This window comes from Argiope bruennichi, chromosome 3, assembly GCF_947563725.1.
Source record: "Argiope bruennichi chromosome 3, qqArgBrue1.1, whole genome shotgun sequence".
In the NCBI taxonomy this organism is placed as follows: Eukaryota; Metazoa; Arthropoda; class Arachnida; order Araneae; family Araneidae; genus Argiope; species Argiope bruennichi.
This window is the reverse complement of record NC_079153.1, coordinates 139,868,574-139,892,501: the sequence shown is the minus strand read 5'-3', so window position 1 is coordinate 139,892,501 and position 23,928 is coordinate 139,868,574. Positions and strand designations below refer to the sequence as shown.

Here is a 23,928-nt window from a genome sequence, read left to right as displayed (position 1 = left end):
AATTTAAATTTTGTATTTTTTAAAGTTTAATCCCTTGAAAATTTTAATTGATTTCATAAAATTTTACACTTTTTTTAAAGCAATTTTGTAATTTACAGCATATGTCTACGATCAATATTTAAGGAATAAAAGCCGCTGTCAAGGTTTTTGAGACACCCTGTATAACTAGAAAAGGTCTGTCAAACTCATAATGATTATTTGTACTATACTCTAAAGATAAGTCTTAGTTTAAAACCATAAATATCTGATTATAAGTTATTTCATTGTTGTCAGTAATTAAATTCTTAACGTTATTATAAATATTTATCTTGGTACAAAATATATGGAGGCATAAAAGAAAAAATGATTTAAATACTAGCTGACATCGAATTCAGGTTATAAATTTTATACATTTTTGCAATTACAGTTTCGAGCTTTTGATGCACAATATCAACTTTCTAGGCAGTTTGTCGAATTGGAAATAACAATATTTTTTTGAAACTTATTTTTTAGATTTCTCTGATTTTAAATCTCAGGGGAAAAAACCTTGAAGAGACAAAAGAATTTTACCTTTGTTTAATATGAAAAAACATGTCCTATCATCGACACATGAGTTAATGGGGGAAAATTAGATACGTTTTCAAGGTTTATTAGTTAAAATCCATTTTCTTATAAAAGAAAGTCGCGTTATAATTAGACTGTGGCTGCGAGTTTGTTTGTATTGATTGCGAAAAATTTGAAAATTTTTATATGCTTCCAGTCTTAATGGTTTCCATATCAAAGTATTTTTAATCTTGAAATTTTGAAAACGTTTTTGTAATTAATACTTTTGTAAATACAAAAAAATTTCAAAGATTTTTATCAAAGGCATCCGTTAAACAGAAACTTATTCGATGTGAAAACAAAATCGAATCATTCAACCCTTGATCATCAATAAAAGAAGAAAATTCAAATATTTGTAACAACAATAAAAGTGATTTGAATTTCATAACAGAAACGAAAATATTGTAGAAGAATATACTTAGAAACATCTTTAAAAATTAATTAAAATTAGACAAGAAATTTTTACGGCATATATAAAACATTTTTTAAAAATTTTAAACATGATGTAAAAATCTCTTTAATGCTTTAATATTAGCAGGGATTTTGGTGAAAAACATGGACATTTTTCTTTTCTTTTCAATTAATTAAAATTTCAAGGAAAAAAATCGCACCGAGTGTGAATTTCCATATTCGAATCGATTGTTCTCTCGCAATAGCTATATCTGGGACTTTATGTTTAATTTCTAGAATGATGACATATTTCTTTTAAAAAAAGAAGAAATTTCTGGAAGCCAGTTCAAATTAAATGCCAATCGGGACGAATTGCTCATATGAATCATAAATGCCATGCTGTTATCTTCTTCTTTTTTGGTCTCCACAGTTCACCTTACCTTACTTGCTTGCTTTCCCTCAGATAAAAGCAGGAGTTCACCTACCACAAACAAATTCATGAAAGAATGCTTTCAAAAGTTCTTTATGACAATCTGTTCTTTTATCTTTTCGTGGTGTTTTAAAAAGGAATGTCGCTCTTGCAACGTCGACCACTTCTTCGTAATTTCTTTTTGATTTTTCCTAAATATTTTATTATTTAACTATTGATCGTCTTTATGCATTATTAAATAAGAGATTTGAAATATTTTAAAAATTGGGTTAGTTAATAAAAAAGTGCCTCAAATTTAGAAAGTCTCAGTATTTCAGTTCTCCTTGATGTGTAAACAGAACGCAAAAAGGACGTCGTTTTTTCTTATGTATCTCTGAACAGTATATTTCATTAATTCCAGGCCCAGTTTTTGCATTGTTTCTGAATTTAATCGCCAACTTCATGTAAGTAGACATCAAATTACTTTCTTTCTTCTTCTTCAGTACATTGAAAGAGCACTCAATACTTAAGTAGCTTTGAATTCATCACCGTGCATCATAAACCTGGATTCTGTCTTTATGGCATTGACTTTAGTGGATTCCATACGACAGGTTCCAAAAACTCCATAATAAAATTCTTGAAAATATAAGATTTCTTAAGAATTATGATGTGAAAACTAAGCGGCGGCTCTAATCACACAGGCTTTCGGAATGGATGAATAGCCTGACTGATCCCCAGATTCGTCGTCCATTTGATGTTTAGTCATTTTACCAATAATGTGAAGGAAACTCCCGACGATCGCGAGTATAGTAAGCGGGAGCCATCCTTCGACAGGCAGGAAGGCAGATTTATGAGCATATCCGTAAGGATCTTCGAAGCATTTATACCTTCTTGCCTGTTTCCCCCACATCCCTCCTATCATTACGTCCGGTCTGCGCCTTTTAATGCTTAACAACCACCTTACTCAAACTATATGTTGCCTTCTGATAATTGTAGTAGGTGACGAAATATTCACCTGCTTTGAATGCCTCATCTGCTGCAGAATGTCTAACTACAAAATGTAGTATTTTCAACAACAATAACAACGACAAAAAAAGATCTTTTCTGCTTTATTTATAATTCTGATTCTCCTTGATAGCGCCTTTTAAGAATTCCAAAGCTTTGAAATTTCTTAATAATTCTTGAATAATTTTTGATTTGAATATAATATTTTAACACATAAATATAATCTTCTGATTAAAATAAAACTACGAACAATATTTTTGAATTTTTACAATAAAAATTTGGCAAATAATATCAGCATAATACAGACTTTTTAGACATTTTATTATATTGTTGATAAAATGCAAAAGACAATTTCATTCAGATTTCCAATTGTTTATCTCTTCATCTTTTGCAACAGATGTCGCTGTTACGGACATGCAAGCGATTGCATCTATGCCCCTGATGAAGCCACCGGCATCCTGCGCCTGGTGTGCCGGTGTGAGCACCACACCATGGGCGACGACTGCGAGATGTGTCTGCCTCTCTTCAACCAACGGCCTTGGGCACCCGCCACTACCACGGATGCCAACGAATGCTTGCGTGAGTTTAAATGCCTTCCGAATACTCGTCATTTCTTGCAGCCAAAAGAAAGATCAAAACCTGGATGTTTGGATTCCTTAGATATAAGCATCTGATAAAAATGAAAAGATTAAAAAAATATCAGGATTCGTAAGGGAAAAATAAAAAAACATTAAGGATCAGATGAGGCGATTGTAGCTGTCAAATTATTTAATTATTGAATTTTTAAAAGATAGTTATATGGAACATAATAACACTGAAAATAAATTAATTTAAAATCTTGCTGACTTTTTCTATGAAACAAAGACTTAGATGTTTGAATTTATTATTTCAAACCATAACAAACTTGATTTGCTTTTTATTTATTCATTAATTTAAAAATAAATCAATTTTATCAGACAACCGAAGTTTTTTTCAAAATTTAGAATCAATCAAGATAATGAATAAGAAACTATTAGTAAAGAAGTGCATTATTAGTGTGAAAAAAAGAAAAAAAAAAGGCAAGTCTTATGCCGCATGCTGGCCGTTAGGTGTTTTCTTTCATATATTACCTGCCGATCATATATTTCTTTTCTGCTAATCTGAGAGCCAAAATTTATCTCCTGGATATTTTTAGTACACTGATACGGACTATCATAGTTTTGCATATTTAATTAGAAATATATGCATTGATCAGGACATTTCATAGCAGTTAAAATATTAAGATCAATCATGAACCGTTCATTTAAAATAAGGAAAAAAATTCTTGTGTATGAACTCCAACTTTCTTGAAAGAAAACTTAACAAATTGGACTCTTTCAGAACTTTTGGTAGAACCATAGAGACATCATATAAGTTGATAAAAAATATTATTTCAATCATTTCTGTGATTATTTTTTTTTATGTTGCTACTTTGTATGTTATGCTATTAAAGGCTGATTCCCAACAGATAATCCCCCCCTCCTCAAAAAAAAAAAAAAAAAAAAACACGTCCGCTTAGCATGCTGCCAGAGAAACAATGGACTTATTTCCTCGGTTTCCTTTTGAAAATAGATAACATGCCCTCCCTGTTCTGTACCTAAATCTGTAACAGATAGAAATCTGTAAATAAAAATTTTATTATATTTTAATATTTTTGCTTCGCACAATGCATAATTCACTCCTCAATTCTATTCCTTAGAAATAAACTAACTCAAGGTCAAACTGTTTAAAATAATTCTATACAAATTGCACGGAAATATACTGTCCCATTTGGTAATCGAATACTATACATTTTTAAAAAGATTAAGGTCCTACTTTGTAGGTACCTGAGGGCAATTTAAACATGACATCTAAACAATTCTATTCCCCAAGCTTCCTTTTAATTTAATAAAATTTTCTTTTAAATTGCGGTACATCGAATGCGTTGATAGGCCGCAGAGAAGGGGGTAAATTTGTTCGCAAAATAACAGCTGGATTAATTTATAGAGATATGTATAACTGCATAGTATTTCTTGAAATAAAAATTAAAATAATTCAGAAGTAGAATTTTACAGCCTTTACATATATTATTGTAACGGCAGAATTTGAACTTAGTTCGTTCCATAGCTACATGTTCAAACTCACAGTTTCAGTTTTTAGAAATCCAGTTTAGTCAGCTTTCAAGACCCTCACGTCTGGACTTCTATTATTTTTGCAAGAATATCTTTACTTCCGGATAAAAAAAGTAAAATCCCTCTCAATGAAACGTGTATTTGTGAAGACTCCTGCGCGGGGGAGGGGGATGTTTCGACATAGTTTGCCCACGTCTCGATGAATGAACAGGTTTCTGTCGCCGGCGATAGCCGATTTCTTCCTCATTCGCCGAAAACCATACTTAGTATGGGCCTCCCGGCGCAAGAAGGCGGCTGCTCGGCCTACATATTTCGAAATCAAGATCGAAACACCTCGTGCCCATTTTTCCCACTCCATTTGAGACTGTTCCCTCGTATCTGTTATTTTTGTTAAAACAAAGATTTATGTGAAAACATTTCTGCATTTGATTCCTTAAATAAAATATCAGAAATTTGAATACCAAAACTAATTCACACAATTTTTTTTTTCAAAACCTATATCAGTAACAAGGGTAGAAAATTAAAAGGTTATTTTTCTGGAACTTTTTATTTAAAATAATTTTATTATTATTATGGAGATAGATTTTTATTTTTTTTAAGTTAAGTTAATTTTTTTTTCTTTTCAACTTTGCGATTTTGTGTTAAATTTTGTTTAGTCAGAGTTCTTCTTAACTAAAATTCTTTATTTTAAATTTAATAATTAAAGTTCCTTTAATTAGTTTCTTGTGAAAAATCATTTATGTAATGATACTTATAATTCATTCATAAAATATTTGATATTTGTTTTATGTTAAATTGAATTATATATCTTAATTTAAAAATTTAATTATTTTCAAAAAAATCCCGCCCAAACCAAAAAAATCAATAAGACTTTTTTTTTTCAAAATATTCATTTAAAAAATTAAGAAAATATCTGATATATAGGAACAAAATAACCTATTCTAAAAAAAAGTTGTTACTAAATGTTAACAGTATTGAAGCACCATTCATTTTATTGGCGCATTTAAGAATTTTTCAGAGTTATATAAGTCAATAAATATCACTTTAATTAATATCAATTACGTATGTTTCTTGGCAAAAAATTTACTCTCTATAATTTCTTATTCAAATAATAAAGAAACAACTATACAAAAAGAAGTATATTTTGTGAGAAAATTATGTATCCATTGCTTTTATAAAAATTGATACCCATAGTAAATGTATTTGAAAGAAATGCATTTATTTAATTATCATAGGGTAAGATATTGCTCCGATGCTGGTCTATCTCTTATTTCCTAATTTCAAAAACCGCGCTAATTGCGTTACAGAAATATCCTCTTCCAAATCAAGTGGGAAAAGAGATGAGTGAGACGAATTCATTCGCTCTTTTCACAATCGCGGCCGTCTCACTCAATCGTCGCAGCCAAGAGATATCAAAACATTTTCATAAAAAAATCATCTGAAGTATTGAGCAAAATTTTTTGTGAACCCTGCTTCATCAATTGGCATTTCCGATTACATTTTTAAAAAAGTATTTTTGGAGTAATATCATATTCATGGTGTATATTAGAGAGTAAACAACAGGTGTGATAAAATTGACAGCCGTAGTTCCGAAATTGTTTGCTAGAAGGCGTCTTGTCATGACTGCGCTCCTGGCGAGTTGAATCTCTGAAAATGATACTTTGATCATAGTTAAAGAATTAATGAGTATTTAATTAACCAGCATTTTCGGAAGCTTTATCGGAAATTTTTCCCTCTAGAAAATTCCTCTTAGAAGAGATGACTTCGACACTGAATTATATATTTCTATTTATTTTATTTGCTTTTGTTGATTGTCGGACAGATGTCAAGAAAAAATCCCGGGTAAGGCAGGATTTTGAATTCACTCTACATGGTAAGTTAACAAATTGTTTTTAATAAGTATAAAAAATATTCTGATTAAAGAATCAGAATATTTTATATGAAATTTTAGAGTTTTTAACAGTTTGTACTTGATGGTTCATAATGCAAAGCGAAGTTTTCGTGTGCAGACCACGAAAAAATAAGTGTACCTTTTTAAATTTTTTTTAACTTAAAAAAATGCTTAAGATTTTTGGAACAATTTTCAATTCAAAATAGAATTTTAATGCTTTGTTTATGTTTAATATTAAATTATATATACGCTAATTAATTTCTGTCATTTTTTTAAATATGTTCGCGAAAATTTTTGTCTAAATTAATCTTATTTGGTCCGTTCAAGAATTAATCATTGTTTTGCAAATACTACTTCATTTCTAATTCGAAATTATATTTAAATATCTAAAACTATTATTAACGGGAATTTAAACATCTATAAAATTCCTTTTTATATTGTACCAATAAAGATAATTATTAAAAAATAAATTCTAATAAATATTTCCAAAATCTTAATATGAATTTATTTTTGATATGCTCCTTATTATATCTGTTTATTGATGAAAATGTACAAAAATTATATCCTTATTATAAAGTATTTCATCGTCGAGTTAAAATATATCGTATTAAATTTCAATGAATTTTTATATAACCCAGGAAATTAGTAATTTTGTAAGCATTTCTTATTTTTCCCTTTTGAAAGTGTATTTTAAATAAACTCAAAATTTTATTAAATGAATTTAAATTTATTTTCTAAGTCATTTAAAATAAATCCTTAGTTTTAAAAATGATCATTACAGGAGCGATTAAAATGAACCGATTTCTTTAAATACTTTGATAACAATACTTTGAATTAAATCGTATTATTTATTTTTTTATTTTTGTGAATTAATAATTACAATCACATTACAGATAATACAACTTGTAGCCTTCTCAAATTCTTCCATTCTTCCATTTTCCTGAGTCATTTTTGTTTTACATGGAACTTATGAACGCCGTATATCAAATAATTTCGGTAATCAACTTCTTGTGAAATGTTAACTACTTGGCTGAATTAATTAAATTTTAAATGAATAAGAAACACTTAAATATAAATATAGAAGAAAAAATAAAAATATAGAAGATTTATATTAAAAATATAAATTTAGAAGATTAGGAGATAAAATATAGCATTATAAATATAGAAAATAAAATTTATGGGAAATATTGTGTGAAACAATGTTTAATGCATAAAAAATAAACAGACTGTTTTATTTCTAGAAACAAAATGATTCTTTTAAGTATCTTAATAATATCATAATCTAAATAAGAAATTCTTCAACATATTCTGAATAACGTTATGTGTTTTCCCCTCATATAATGACAGAATCTCAATGTTAACAACATTTGCATAAAAGTCTTAACTATGTCAGTCTAAAACGGGAAGTAAAAGAAAGAAAGCGCAAATTTTAACTGGTTTTCTCTGCTACACAACTTCATCTGCACGATCACTTCGATATGAATGAATTTATGTATTTTATATTTGATGCTATTTTAAGGCCTTTTCTAAAAATAAAAAAATAAAAATATTTAGATTTTTTTTCATCAAAAAATTTAAACATGAGGAACATTTCTGAATACCACAATTTAATTAAATTTCAATTTGGTTGAAATCAAGAAATAAATTTTTCGACTATTACAGTTCCTTTTATTTTTTTTTATCTCAGTTAAAGAAAAAGTAAAAAGTAGTCACGAAATTATTTTAATTTAGAGTGTTAAATATTTGAAATTAAAGTGACTATAATAATGTTACATAATCTAATTTTAATTGCTCATTCACTTTGCTTCTCTTTTGTTATTCAATTAATACTTCTTTTTTTTTTTCATTCTGTTTTCTCACGTGTATTGTGCCCAAAAGATTTTTGTTTGTGCATAGAATCATGAAACGATTGTGTAGTTAAAATGGTGCATGATTTTAAAAAGGTTAAAAAAGAACGCTAGGTACGAGTCATTCCAAAAATCCTTCAAGGTTGTCGTAGTTTTATGGAAATGATTCTGAGGGCGGAGGCGTCAGAAAACTAAACCCTGTCTGAATATAATTCAGCTTCTTCCAAAAAAGTACTTCAAAATTGCACTTACATTATTCTCGTTATTTTATTACATAATTTCACACTTATACGTAATTATTTCTACAGCAGGAAATTAATATTACGATAAATATTACTGAATTCTTAATGAATTTGATGTACTGAACACGATGATGGTCATTTTTTTTTAAACTGAAATCGCTCACAATATGCAGAGAATCGATTCTGATTCAGGCAAACCATCTATCTCAATTTCAGAAATTCTATGGCGGGGGGCAGCAAGAAACTCGCAACCAGTACTGATTGTCTGTGACATTTTTTCACGTCAAGCACGAACAACTGATTCCAGTTTGATACTATGTGTGAAAAAATCATGAATAACTCGCTATTAATTGCTAAAAATTTAGTATTTTTATTATTTTATTATAAAATTTTAAAAGCAGGGCAGGTGATATTATTTATCGTTATTGTTATAAATATTGTTATTATTCAGCGACGGTATAGTTATCTCATTTGATAGAAAATTCAAATAAACATTAATAAACGCGAATCAATTTCCTTCTCTTGGAAAAAGAGTCTACCTCTCCCACCTAAACCACTGTAGAAAAGCATACCATAGAATAACGATACTACCTATCTAGGTATTGCACTTGACAAGTATCTCATTTTTAAAAATCATATCCAAAAAATCAAAGGTAACTACAAGGGAACAAAAGTGGAATTTTACCCAATCCTTTACCTTAAATCCAAACTTCAAAAAAAAAAAAAAAAAAAAAAGAAGGGGAAAAAAAAATTTAAATTCACAAAAAAATATTGTGGTCATTAATCTCTTACGCAGCCTCCATATGGGGAACTGCTTCAAAAACTCACATAACTACTCTGGAAAGGTAACAAAACTTGACGATAACGTAAATTAATAACAAGCCATTGTTTGTTTGGCGCAGTAATGTTAGAAAAGACCTTTAATTCTCAACACTTAATGAATTTCATATGAAGTTATAGGTTCTTTGAAAAATTAGATAATAGCGATGATATTCCAACGACCTCAAACTCTTAAGGTCAGGAAACCTTGTCGACTTATATATGATTAGATATTACCAGTAGTACGATATCAGTTTTGGCTAATTTTACGGCTCAAATTCTTATTTAAAATTCAGCTTCTCCTTTTTTTTCCCCAATTTTATAAACTAACTAAATAATTTTTATTCACGTTTGAAAATTTTTAATACTCAATCCTTTATCAGTTTCATTATGAGCACTTTTTTGTGGAAAGTTTTGTCTGTGTTTAAATACTCATGTTCATCTGACAGTTATCGGCAAAATTAAAACTCTTATTTAAAAAAAAAAAAAAAAATGCTGCGAATGTCTACTAATAATAAAGATGAAAATACATGTGCGTGCGTGAGTGCTGTCATAAGTTCAGACTGCTTTATTTAAAGCTGTCGAGCTTGGTACAAATATACTTTGGATGAATGGGAAGGGACTTCGGAGTGACTTCTTTGAAATCTCAAATAGAATTTCAATCAATTAAAAATTAAGTGAATTTTTGGCATTTTCCTGCAATAACCTCAGAAAAAAATTGAAAATTCGGAGCATTTTTTTAATATCAACTTTTTACCGAATATTTTTCTACCATCTTTAGGATAAAAAAAAAAAAAAATTACAGCAGTAAAAAAAAAAAAAAACATTTTTTTTTTTTTTTTTTTTTTTTTTTTTTTTTTTTTTTACTGCTGAATTGAAACATACCAGTAAAACATCTTCATTATTGCTCTAATTTAATCTTTTTTCCATTGCTGATGATCCAGATATGAATATTCGACTTATTCATATCATCCGTCATCACAGCACAGTTTTTACTGCTTATACTTCCCGTGCTTGGCACTTTTATTCATAAATCACCTTATTTCCGATTCTTCTAATTCAGTGTATATTCTAATTCAGTGTATATTCTAATTCAATGTATATTCTAATTCAGTGTATCTGATGTTTAAACATTTTTCTGAGAAAGCCATTAAAATGAAAGTATACAGAAAGTTGATACGAATTTGTAATCTTGCACCCACTGAAGGAATTTCGCTTTTTCCAAAACAATATTTAACTCAAATTTTTTCCAACTATAAATCCCAGCCAACCCACTTTTAATGACTAACTCGTCAGAGACGGCTAGTGAGAATTGAGAAAGTGACGTTACAATACCGTGAAAATTAAAAGTAAGAATCCTCCCTTTATCATCCAGAAAGTTACATATTTAATAGCACTATAGTGTCATGGGATTTAACTCTATCAAAGTGGTTCAAATGCACGATACACACAGTTTGATTAAAATGGTTTCTTCAGGTAATCATGAAGTGACTCATAAGTGTTTTAATTCAAATAACGGAAATGATATACAGATTATGGGATCTTGAAATCACATTTTTCCTGAATTTCATATAATGTCACGCCACGAGTAAGGAATTAAATTGAATGAATCGTTTAAATAATATTCGAGTTCTAAAAACAGTAAAATAGCTTTTTTGTGTGTGAATAGACAAGCATACTTCAAAATTTCATCTTTACAAACCTAAAAAATGACAGGCATTATTATTTGCAAACTGATCGCCTCAGAAACAGTTAAAACTTTGGGTAATTTTGTTAGATGGGATTTTTTTTTAAATATGTATTCATTTTCTGAGAAATTGTGATTGCAAATGAAATAAAAAGAATATCATACATATTTTAAAATGATTTCCTGAAAAAAATCTAATTTTCACATTTATTGATTAATTTTGTGAAAAGAGAAAATTTCTTTATTTATTTTATGAAAGAGCAATTATGATTGTGTAGTCCTTCACCACATTTCTCTCCCTGTATAGCTTAAAATCAATTACATTATGAAGTTGAAGGAGCATGCGACGTTATTGGCACTAATTTCTTTGGAATCTCACTCCGTGAATTAATAATTCATTACGAATCAACTGCAGAGGAACCGGAAAACAAACCTTTAATTCAGCAGATGGTCCTTATCAATATTTATTCTATTGCAGCTGTTATAAACACTTATTAAGCTATCTGCTCACATTTTCTCGTTAACTGTTGACTTAAGCTCTTATTCACAGATAATTCGTTGCATCCGCTGTAATGAAATCCATCGTGTTTCTTCTACAAATAATGGGAGAAGCTTCTTTGCTGTTTAGCGTTTCCTTTCACTCACCCCGAATAACATACTCTTTCTTTCAATTCTTTATTGTGTCACTGCACTTAAAGCAATATCGAATGTATGCATACTCTAAATGGCCTTCGTTTATTATTTTTTCTTAGATTTTTGTGCCTGCATATTATTACTATCATTGATACGCAATTTTTAGACCCATTTCTATAAATGTTGTTTCTTTAATTTCAAATAATTTTCCTTTTTGCCAGTTACACAAAAAAAATGTATATATAATTTGTATATAGTATAATATATAATTTTTAATACATTGTAGTTGAAATATAACAAATCAAGAAGGGAAGGGGTGTCTGTCAGTGACTTAAAGTAATTAAGTCCCCTCCCATACTTCCAGAATGAGACATTCTGCATTGATTTTAATTCAAATGTCTGTAAAAGTAGTTTTTAAGTATGAAATATTATGACAAACTGAGTTAATGTTTAATTGCGGAGGTGCTTCAAGAAAAAGACAATATTTTGCCACAGCCGCCACGGTTGAGTAAACTGGTTGTAAATTTTCTCATCCCTGACTATGAATAAGAAATGATAATATTCAGATTTCTAAGCAGAATAGTGTTATCTCCTTGGTATAAAATCGGAGATACAATGTTAATGTAAAAAAATTATTATAATGGACTGTAATTTAAATGATATCGAATAAGTTCCAATGTAAGACTAATTATAGATGGGGTGAAAGCGTAAAATTGTTTCCCTGATACTACCGCAAAAATTTCTTCCTTCGAAGTTGTGAGGTTTCAGAGTATTTACAGTCTTTTGTTATATAAAATGGCACGGAATGGTACGCTCATAGAAGAGGCATATAAATGTCCGTGGGGCCAATCTTGATAGCCTCGTGACCTCAAACTGCAAGCACATTGATTTCATTTTCAAGTGTGACGAAGTAAAAGGAAATTAAAAATAATATCTATCCCTGTGGTATCTATATTGTATCAGTCCTTGTTACAATATAAATATGCATGTATTCTTTTAATAATAAGATATTTTTAAGCATGTTTCTCGATGCCGAGTGAAGTCATGTATCATTCAAAAGAGGCAACGCCCGCGCATCATATGCTACATCTTCACCGCGGAAAATTATCTGCCTATTTTTTATTGGACAAATCTGGTAAATTTTATAATTTTTAAGTAAATTTAATAAAAATTATACATTTGTAAAAAGTAATTCGTTAACTAATTTTACTAATTCTTAATATTGAAGAAAAGTATTACTCACTACAAATTAAATGAATTACTGTTGTAAATATGTGAAAAAATGTACATTTTTTATAATTTTTTTTTGATATTCTCGTATTTTTTAATTTTATTTTTGAATTCTCTTTTATTTGGTCGTATCGATATAACTCATAAGCCGGACTTTCACTGTTCCTCTAAACAAATTCATTCCAACCGCCCTGATGGATGATTTAGCTAAAGCACACCACAAGATATTTTTGTATGTGAAAGAAATTTCGCGAGGAAAAATTGTTCAGGAATCTTTGCATCAAATAATTGTCAGAGTAAAGAGCTGAATATAATTTGCACAAAAATTTAAAATGCCGCATATAGTGACCTCGCCATTCAAAAACTATTTATATTTTTACTTACAATGGGTGCCTAAGCAATAAAGCATGGAACATTTAAAAAAACTTTAAAAATATTTAAGAATAAGAAAAATTAAAGTTAAAATTTATAACAAAAGAATCGTTTTTAATTATGAAAGGATTTCTATTTTTTTTAGTTTATTTAGCTTCTGATTATTGCAAATAATACTGCTATGCCTGTACTCTTAAGACTTTAAAGTAATTTTTAATAATTAGAGATTATTAATTAATATACATTATTGACATAAAGTTATTGAGCTTTGTTTTGTAACAACATTTTTACTTTGCTCTTATTTTTTGGATGAAAATGGAGAAATAGAGTACGTACTAATATAAATCAAGATTAAACGAAATTCCATTTTTGTTTTTAGAAATATGAATATTTCAGGAAAATATTTCTCTGAAGAAAATTTCAATCAAAATAAATCATGTGAAGAATAAAGAGGGGAAGGGATTATTTTTACTACCTCAAAAAAGGAAGACCTAGGAAAACTGTTAAAGGATTTTCAGAAACAAGCGAAATATGATTTAACAAAGCTCAAACGTAAAGACGCAAGTATCATTATTTTGAATGCAGATGAGAATATCGCACAAGGGGGGAGGGAGATGGTAAGAAAACGGACTGAAAAGCCGAAAGGAAGAATGATAAGAAGTACTCTTGAAAGTAAGAACTTGCTTCAAAGGAAAATGAAAAAAAAAAAAAAAAAAAAGGTTTCTTTCTATGGAAATATCTTATTAGAAAATCAATACTAAGAACTCGTGTTAGTTAAGATTGAACATTAAAGAGGACATCAGAATTTTACAATGCTATTAATACGCAAAATTTGGGCATTCAACCAAAGATTGCACTGATGTCAGATATAAAGATGACTTGTCTGTTTAAATTCCGACAAAATGGGACATTTAAAACAAAATTGCCAAGGCTTAACAAAATTGCAAACGGCATATTGTAAAATGTGTCTCAAATCTCCAAAGATCTTGAACAAATGATAGAGACTGGTTTTTTTTAACTTTGTAGTAATCATTTAAATGTGAATCAGACTTGTTATTCAAGTATTTAGCTCGCCGAAAGCATAGCTCGATTCCGCTGAAACTTTCGCTCGATTACATGGGGCAAAATATTTAACAATTACATAACATTTAATATACGAATTGGAAACAAATAACAAATTGGTACAAAGCCAATATAGCTTTCGAAATAATAAAGAAACCTTAAAGGCATTGGATGATTTTCTGACATACATACAAAAGCTAAAACAAATAAAGAGGCATCGACGCCGGCGTCCTGGCATAGGGGCAGCGCGTCTTCCCCGCGGTCTGAGCGTCCCTGGGTTCGAGTCCCGGTTCGGGCATGGTTGTTTTTCATCTGTTCTATCTGTGATAAGTGTACATGTGCCCCACTGTAAAAAGGGGCTGTGCAATCGAATATGATGCGTGAGTAGAAAAATCGTACTCTTAGCCCTAGTTGGCGCTACTAAAAAACAAGAGACGCTCTCTTTCTGCTTAAAATCGCTGACTTCGATCAGCGGGGCTTGTCCATGGCAAGTGCTATCAGAAACAACAACATGAGATATCAATTGCAGTGTCTTTAGGCATATTTAATTCTGTGAAAAGGAAAAATAATGCAGTATGCCTTGAAAAGGATAGTGTGCCCTTGTATTTATCAAATATTATAAGGATCATAAGAAAAATGTTGACGATAATCATATCAAGTTTTTGATAAAGGCCTATGTTGGCTCTATATGGTAAAGGTCCCCTGTTTGAGCCTTGTATTGACCCATTAATAGTGATTGTCTTGTATTGATCATGATTCCTGATTGCTTACTTAAAAAATGTTATGGTAGACTAGATGTTCTCAGAATATAGTTCCACAGTCTATAGATTTTATTAGCAAAATGAATTGCCACAGATAGATTACTGATAGAATTGTTTCCACTGAATCTTTTCAGATTATTACTAGACTAGATGTTCTCCTTTAGACCTAGAAAGAAAAAAAAAGAAAGGAAATAGAAAAGGAGAGCATTAAAAATAAATTTTTATCTAAAAGTGAATTACTTATGATTAACACCAAAAAAATGAAAACGTTGATAAATCTCCATTCTTGGAAGGTGATTAATGGTTCATGGAGTTATTCGAGGAAATATTCAAAAACAATGAAATGGATTATGGAATGAGAGTGTATAACAATAAAAGTGAGATATATGATAAGAGTTGGCTGCTCCGCTGTCTGCTGCGATTTGCAAGGAATTTAGCACAGTTTGGTGTAATATGGGCCTACCTGGAGCAGCTAAGAGCCGCGATGGCAACTTTAGCGGCACTGTTAGTGTCCTCCGGTGCCTAGCATACTTCAGCAGGTAGTGATCGTATGACGATGTGGTGATTCTCAAAATCTATGTCTTCTACTGTCATTTTGATTCCTTTGATAATGGTTCCACAGTCTATAGATGGTATCACGAGGCATATTTAACTCTCTGGTAGCTGCAGATTGTTTTGCACCAGCCTGCAGTATATCGACAACCCTCCAATCGTGCAAGTGACTTCTTCTACTCATGATTTCCGATTTGGCTATATCGGATTTCGCAGAATCATCGTTGCTTGCGAATTGAAGTATACGACCCGTAAGCCCCTTTCTAAGATGTTACGATGTGTGGCTACAGTATTACGTTTTGTTCTATTATGTTTTACGTTATTTTGTTACCCGCTTGTATTCGACGATGCAATATATAATTTATTTTCAAAAATTTAGGACAAAACATGAATCTCAATCACATCAGAAAAATTAATTAGAAAAATTACGCTACAAAGAGCAAATCGTTAAGATTTTTCAATTTAAGTAATTATCAAATATGCATAATTTGTTCGAAACCAAATAAAAGTTTGATATTTGAAAATAAATGTAAACTGAATTAAATATTCCACATTTGAAAATATATCTTAAACTTATATTTAATTTTAGAGATATCAGATCCACATATTGCCTGGAGGAAATTTTAGGAATCTAAACTTCGGTGCGCGCCCTCAGTTTTCCATTTTTTTTTCATTAATTATAATTTAATCGCTACAATAGCAGTTGTTAAGAAACAAATATTAAGTTAGAATTAAATATTTCATTACAGATCTTCTTTAAGAGAGGGGTTTCAATGTTTTCATACAAAAAATTCAGAAATCATTTTAAATACCTAAAAAAACCTGTGCCCATTTCTAAGAACATAATATACATTTCACTAAGGTGAATTCACTTGTGAATCAGCAGAAATTGTTAGCAACGGCGAATAAAAAAAATAAAGTAAAATTATAAATTCATTTTTAAAAAAACTGCTCTGATTTGGAAAAGAATTTAAAACATGAAAAATGTCCTCAGTTAAATAATGTAAAAGATGAATAATAATGTTTAGAAGATAAATGAGCCGAATATTTATACTTTTAATTATCATTATGGCATCATGGAACTGTTCTTTATTATAAGGGTTCCTATATGCATTAAACAGAACATATGTAGGACAATAAAAATAACACGCTTTTAATGCCTGATAATCTGATCGAATTCTGAAGTGATATCTAAATAATTTAACAGAAATTAAATATGGCAATTATCTAATGATCTAATAATTATTATTTAATGATTTAACAGAAATTAAATATTTCTAGTGAGCCAGCTGATTCCAATTATCCTACAGTCAAAGACGACTTGTAGGATAACTGAAATTATAATAATTATTATTGCAATTTAACATGATGTAAAAATTCTTGCTGAATAATTATATGAAAACTATGATCAAATGTTTTAAAAAATTTTAAAAAAGAATTTCTAAGAATGCTAATTGATACTCTCAAAATATATTCAAGACAAATTTGATAGTTCTACTATTTTTTTAGAAATGTAACTTCCTATTATTTTAAGAAAACGTTTAATCGTATCCAACTCATAATTCAAACTAACTCATTTGAACTGACAAACTAATGAATTTTGATTTTGAATTGTTTATCATAATACTCCTTTTATTACTTCTATTTCACAATTTATCTGATGTTAAGACAGAGTTTAAAGTTTATCTTAACTCAAAAAAATCTTTTCTTGTTTAATCCAATTAATAGTTTCTCTTTGATAACAGTAATTACTTTTTATTCTTCATATAATTACTTTTTATTTTTCATGTATTCACTTTTTTCACATGTATAAGGTTTGAATCCCAAAAGTTCTGAATAAATTTTTAATCTTAGAAATAACAATTCTAATTCTTTTTTTTTTTTTTTGCCATGATTGCCATTCTAAATTTACAACTAAAACCGAATCATTAATTTTTATAAGTGGCGTAAAGTTAACGTTATTTTTTTAAAAGTGTTTAACTTTATTTTTAATTTGTGCTCTGGTCGTTGTAAGGGCGTTATATCAAAATAACGAACAAGACACAAAATCTGCAGAATGTCCATTGATTTCTTTTTATACAATTCATTTCTAGAATATTTAATTTTTTAAATATATATAGTAGCAGTTTTCAATTCATTACTAAATAACATTTCTCCATTATACTAATTATATACAACTTATTTTTGAAAACTACATTTGTCATTATTTTTATTACCTTATGCTGTGGGGAATTCAATTAATTTAAACAAAGTTTTATTTTGTTAATTTTAAATTTTGTAAATTATTTTTACATTCTTTTAACGTAAAAAAGTCTATTGAAGATTTCATTTCAAGAATTTAAAACTGCTTTGAATAAAATTCAAGGTACGAAATCGAGTTGCCTCATAACGAAGCTATGTAGAATAAAAACTCTGAGCACTCAAAAATAGCTCGAAAGTAAAAATGTATTGAAATTGAAGACCCTGGCCTGAGGCCAATGTACCGCAATAAACTCTCTTCACTCGGCTGAGACGAATGGCTGCCAGTCTCCAGCGTCTGTGCTATCGATCCGATCTGAAGTCACGGATGTGCGTAGGATTTTACCTTTGAAGGCTTAAGAGTTTCTGATTTTACTTATAATCGTTGGCAACATTTAATGCTTGTTTTTCTTCGGGAAGTTTCGAAATTTTGAATCCGTTTCAGTAGATGACAACCTTTAATATTGCTAGTTTGGTGCGAATCTTTGCTGTTTTGAATTTTAAAATCGCGTTTATTTGATAATTTTTGAGTGCAGATATCGTTTCAGTGAAATGCCGCTTTCTCATTTTGATGAAAGAAGTGGAATTGTTGATGTTAAATCTCCATGGGGTCGTTGGTGGCAGACAGTTGCAGAGGTATTTGTGGAAGTCAATATACCTCCTGGTACTCCTGGCAAAGATTGTAAAGTGATTATACAACCAAAACACATCGAATGTCGTGTCAAAGACAAAGTAATATTCAGTGGGAATCTTTTCAAAACTGTCCAAGCCGATGAATGCACTTGGAGTGTTGAAGAGCGACAAAGAATTCTCATTCTTTTGGAAAAAGCTGAAAAGTTCGAAAGTGAAAATCTCTGGGTTAGTTTATTAGATCATCAATTTCTGGCAGATCCTTTAACACAGAATTCAATGTTAAAAAAACTGGATTTGGAGAAGTTTCAAATGGAACATCCTGGTTTTGATTTTAGTGGTGCCGATTTGTCCAAATGTTATGAAAACCCTCCATATCTTCCAGAATAGTTTTTTTTTTTTTATTAAAATTCTTTTTGTTTTATTTTTTGCTTTTTTAATTTATGATTACTAAAAGTATATGAACAATCTCATATATAAAAGGCGATATATGTGAATGTTATTTCTTTTTCATTGTTTGAGGATTCAGTCCTATGAATTTAGATACAGCTGTTTACCTGGTATTCAGTGATTTTTTTGAGTTCAGTGTATCATTGATTGTTCATTTTAAAATTGCAGAGTATAGCTTCTTTCCTATGGAAAACTGTTCTGCAATTTTGTATTCATTGAGTGATAAATATTACTTTAGTTCTTATGAAAAATCCTACTTTGATATATATATTCATCTTCAACTTAGCAATTCTGATTTTTAAAAATACAAAGACTTGATTCCATTCTGTATATTACACATTTGTAAATATTTAGTTTAATGTAATTGCACTAATACGAGTTATTATACAATAAAATATAATTTTGTATGAATCTGTTATAAAATATGAATTATCTATTTAAAATTTTTCCAATAAGAAATTAAAAAATATTATTCTAAAGTATGGTGAATTTTGCCAGATTGTATAAATTGAATATTTAAATCTTTGTATTCAACTAGACATAACAATTATTTAGTATAATTGAATTTGGTATTTAAAAATTATTATGCTATAATTTAAAGTAAAAAAAAATTGACATTTTTTTTTTTTATTATTATAAATATTTGGTTATATGGATATTTAATTTGGCTGTTATGCTTTATATAAAGTCTTTGAATTGTATAAATTCAGATTAGTATGTTTTTAATATTTATTTGAATTGAATCAATTGGAATAGATTCTTCAAATTTTTGCACTTAAGAATTTCTTTTATTGGTTTCTGAAAATGAATTTGAAAAAATTACTTTGCCCAAATGCTGCTTATATAATATTTTATATTGTTTCAATAATTTTCTTGCAGAATTTTTTAAATAATAAATATCATAATAGAATTTTTTCAGTTAAATCTCCTATCAATTACTTGTATTCATTTTTTTTTTTTTTTTGTATTTATGTATTAACTGTATGGCAGCGATTAAATACTAAAAATCTTACTATAATGTTTGTTTTGTAAAAAAATTTAATTACATTAATCAACAGCATGCAGACAATACTGTAGCTTACCAATGACATGTAGTTAATATTAAGTACTCTAAAAAATTGTTTTAGAAAACTAATCTTTTTTTTTTTGAGGATCTAATTGTATATAAGCTCTAGTGCATTTTTTGTATAATATTTCAGTTTTTACATTTTTTTATTTGACTCGGAGGATTTAAAGTTATAAACTTTCAAAATAGATTTTTATTTATTTTCACTTTATTATTTAGTTTTTTAAATATTATTTTGTAATTTATGAATATTGTTTATTCCTTTTTAACAAATATATATGCTCTGAAGATCTTATGTTCATACTATTACATATATAAGAATAATACTTATATTTTTTAGGAAGAAAGTAATGAATTATATATCATGAATTTGAAGCTAAATATTTCTGAATGTTTTAAGCACTTTAATTGAAAATTTAATTGTGTAATCATTTTATGAAATTTTTGTTTGTTTTAGTTTTTTTTTAAAAAAATTGCGATATAAAATACTATTTAATATTTAATTATTACTTAATAAATGTTTAAAAATTAAGACATTTTAATTACATGCCTTTTATACAAAAATAATTTTGAAATGTGTGTACAATGCAATTCAACTAACTCATTCCAATGTCAATTATTATTATTTATTTATTTTTCTTACTGATGTATTTTTAAAATATGATTGAATAAATTTATTAATATGTCATTTTCAGATTGTCTTTATTTCTCTATGTTTACTATGTATTTGTTTAAAAAAACATTTAGGAGGTGAGGGGGGGGGGATAATAAAAAGGTGAATTTTAACTACTTCTTAATATAATTAAAAAAATTAAACATCATTAAAATTTATTACATAAAGAAAATATATATTTTTTAAATAACTTTAATGTATTAAATTTTTTATCAAGCTAGATATTTTACTGACTACTAGACATTCAAATTAAATATATTAGAATTTGTTTATTATTATTGATTACTTAATTCTTTACTTAATTAAATTTTCATTATGTATGCTAATGAACTATCCACCATTTTTTTTATTAAGTTTAAAGTATCTATCTATTTACTTTTTTAAAAATTGGAAAATATTTTAATTTTTTAAAATTTGCATAAGTTATTTTCTGTCCGAGAATGATAAATATAATTATCCTTTGGAGATAATAATACAATTATGAATGCAACACTTTTTTTCTTTTTGTTGAAACATTAAGAAAGCAATAATTATGTTGCAAATTGTTCTACATTGTACTTATCAATATAAAAAGTTTCGTTATCATAAAAGTGGAGAAGGAATTTTTAAAAATATATTGGTATTTATCCCAATTTATTAATTGAAAACATTACAGAATTCTTTTATAAAAATATTCATTATAGCTATCTTTGAACTATAAGATAGAAAATTTTACACAAAGGTTTCATGTTTTAATATTTTTTTTTGCCAAAAATTTTAATGTTTATCTATTTGTTTGTATATTCCAGTAAATTTAATCTACTATTGTTTTACTGAATTTGAGCATTAGTTATTTTTGTACCTGAAATTAATTGCATATATTGTTGCTTGCCATTTTTTTAAATTGCCAACTTATAAAGTTTCTTTACTTGAACATAATATTTACACCTTTATTATTTTATAATACTAGCTACACATATATTTTTTAATAAAATATCTTGTTTCTAGGTTGTCAGAATACTAACATTATAATATTTAACCAATTTAAATTTCCTTAAATGCAGGTCTTCTAAAATGTCAATAAATTTTTTTGCAAAATGGCAACTAATTGGATTAGATCAATTTTTTTAATTAATTATGCTGCTGGTTCTTTCAATTTTTTTTTTTTTTGCATATGTACACAGTTTTCATTGAAATGCTTTACATTAAAAGAATTTCATTTCATTAACATTGTATAATCTAGTGAAAAATTGCCTCAGTCTCATTGATGAATATAGAGTTTATAGATTTTCTATTTATGTCAGTAAAATTTTAGTTGAACTGGGCTTTTTTTAATGTTTTTTTTTTTATTTTATTTACAAGTTTCCTTAAGTATAAATATAAGCAAGGGATGTGAATTTAATTTCAGTTTAATGCCTCATAAAATGTAAATGCTTTATTTCATAAGTGATGCAAATGAAACTTTTTCATTAGATAAAAGTCATATTATCTAATATTATTTTTTAAACTATTTCTATGTCAGTTTTTATGTTTCCAAAAATATTTCAATGATATCATTCTTTATACTAAATTATAAATGATAGGATTACAGCTATAGCTATGTAGCTGTTATTCTTATTGCCCTAATAAATGCAATATATCCCATTGTTCTAATAAATGCAATTATTATATCATTACACAGGAAATTATAAATTTAATCTGATATTTATTTTTTATATACCATATGATTATTATTCGCTGAAAATTGCAAAGATTAAGCATCAGATGATTGATGAAAGATTTATCTCAATTTCATTAATGAAAATGGATGGTTTACAGATCTTGTATTTATATCAGTAAAATTTTTATTTAAACTGTTTTTTTTAATATGTGTTTTATTTTTCTTTAATTTTCTTCATGAAACAATTTTTTAAAAATTAAACATAGATATCTTAATAGATTACATGAGACTTTGTTGATTATAGCTGAATATAATTTTTTTCATCTCTCCAAATGGAAAAAAAGTTAAGTATTTTTCCTTTAAAGATTTATACATTCATAGTATCACTTTCTTTGTTGTGAAAACAATCCGTTTTTCAGTTTAATTTTTTTTATACATGAATTCAATCAATTGAAAATATTTTTTGTCTATACATATTAGTCTGTCTATAAATATTTTATACATGCAATTTAATCAGGCTTGCTTTTGGATTAGCGTCCTATGTGTGTTTGAAACTCATGTCTGTAACTGTTATATCATTAAAAATGCTCCTTAAAAATTATTTTTTTAAAACTTCATTATTTTTATAATTTTTAATTGTCACTTACATGTTAGATATCTAATAGTTTTTTATTTCAATGATTAGCTTGCAACTGCAATGGAAAGTCAAACAAATGTTATTTTGATCAAGAGCTTTTTGACAGAACTGGAAGTGGAGGCCATTGTCTTGAATGTGAAGATAATACTGAAGGAGTTAATTGTGAACGTTGTAAAGTCCTTCATTATAGAAGAAAAGAAGATAAGGAATGTGTGCCTTGTAACTGTGATAGCATGGGTAAATCTTAATCAATTAGTTAAAAGTGTGTGATTAAAAATGTATTATTTTTGCTCACATTTTTTTTCTATATATGTGGTATAAAAAAAAAAAATGTGGAGTAAGCTTTTATTTCCATAAATACTGTACTGAGACATGTACTTTCAATTTTAAAGTTTTATAAAATAAGGCCAGGAATCATATGGCTTCTATAGATAAAGATAATAAAAAGTTTAACAAATTAGAATATTGTAAAAGTGCCATAAGTGAAATGTTTGTCTTATATTCACTTTTGTGTACACAAAGTTTCATACCTTTATCTACAAAATTCATACAAAGATGTTTATTTTGGAGATGCAAATTTATATATTACAGAAAAACTGTCATATATTAATATTTGTCTATTGTTACATCATGCAATCATGATGACTTGAAAGAGATTTGCTGATAATGCATACTATTCTTCTTTTTAATTGATTGACAACTGCCACTTCAATTATATGAGGGGGGATAAATTGAACATTTAAGATATCTCAGAATAATGTAGTATTGAAAAAGTAAATGAAATCTTTTGTTACACTTCTTTACGTGATATTAAGTTTTCCTAAAAAGTGATGTATTTCTCTAATGGGAGATATTTTAAGTTCCATCTACATGCCTATTGTAGATGGAACATTTTTTATCAGTGAAGTCATGAAGCCTATCTTAATATTACAAGTTGTAAAGTGTGTGCAAGTACTATTAAAAAGATGCAACTTTATGTAGTTG

At 28.0% G+C, this 23,928-nt stretch overlaps 2 protein-coding genes across 2 annotated transcripts in view; both read left to right on the top strand.

The window, feature by feature from the left end:
- The window catches only part of LOC129963002 (laminin subunit gamma-1-like), a 97,375-nt gene that overhangs the window by 17,378 nt on the left and 56,069 nt on the right, over positions 1-23,928 (top strand). Inside the window, exons 5-6 of the mRNA XM_056077005.1 lie at positions 2,784-2,965; positions 22,993-23,181. Of these exons, the coding sequence (XP_055932980.1) occupies positions 2,784-2,965; positions 22,993-23,181 (371 nt within the window). The remainder of the gene's footprint in view (positions 1-2,783; positions 2,966-22,992; positions 23,182-23,928) is intronic.
- Positions 18,151-19,329, top strand: LOC129963035 (nudC domain-containing protein 2-like). Its single transcript, XM_056077046.1, has one exon. It carries the CDS (start codon positions 18,402-18,404, stop codon positions 18,867-18,869), a length of 468 nt encoding a protein of 155 aa, XP_055933021.1. The 5' UTR covers positions 18,151-18,401; the 3' UTR covers positions 18,870-19,329.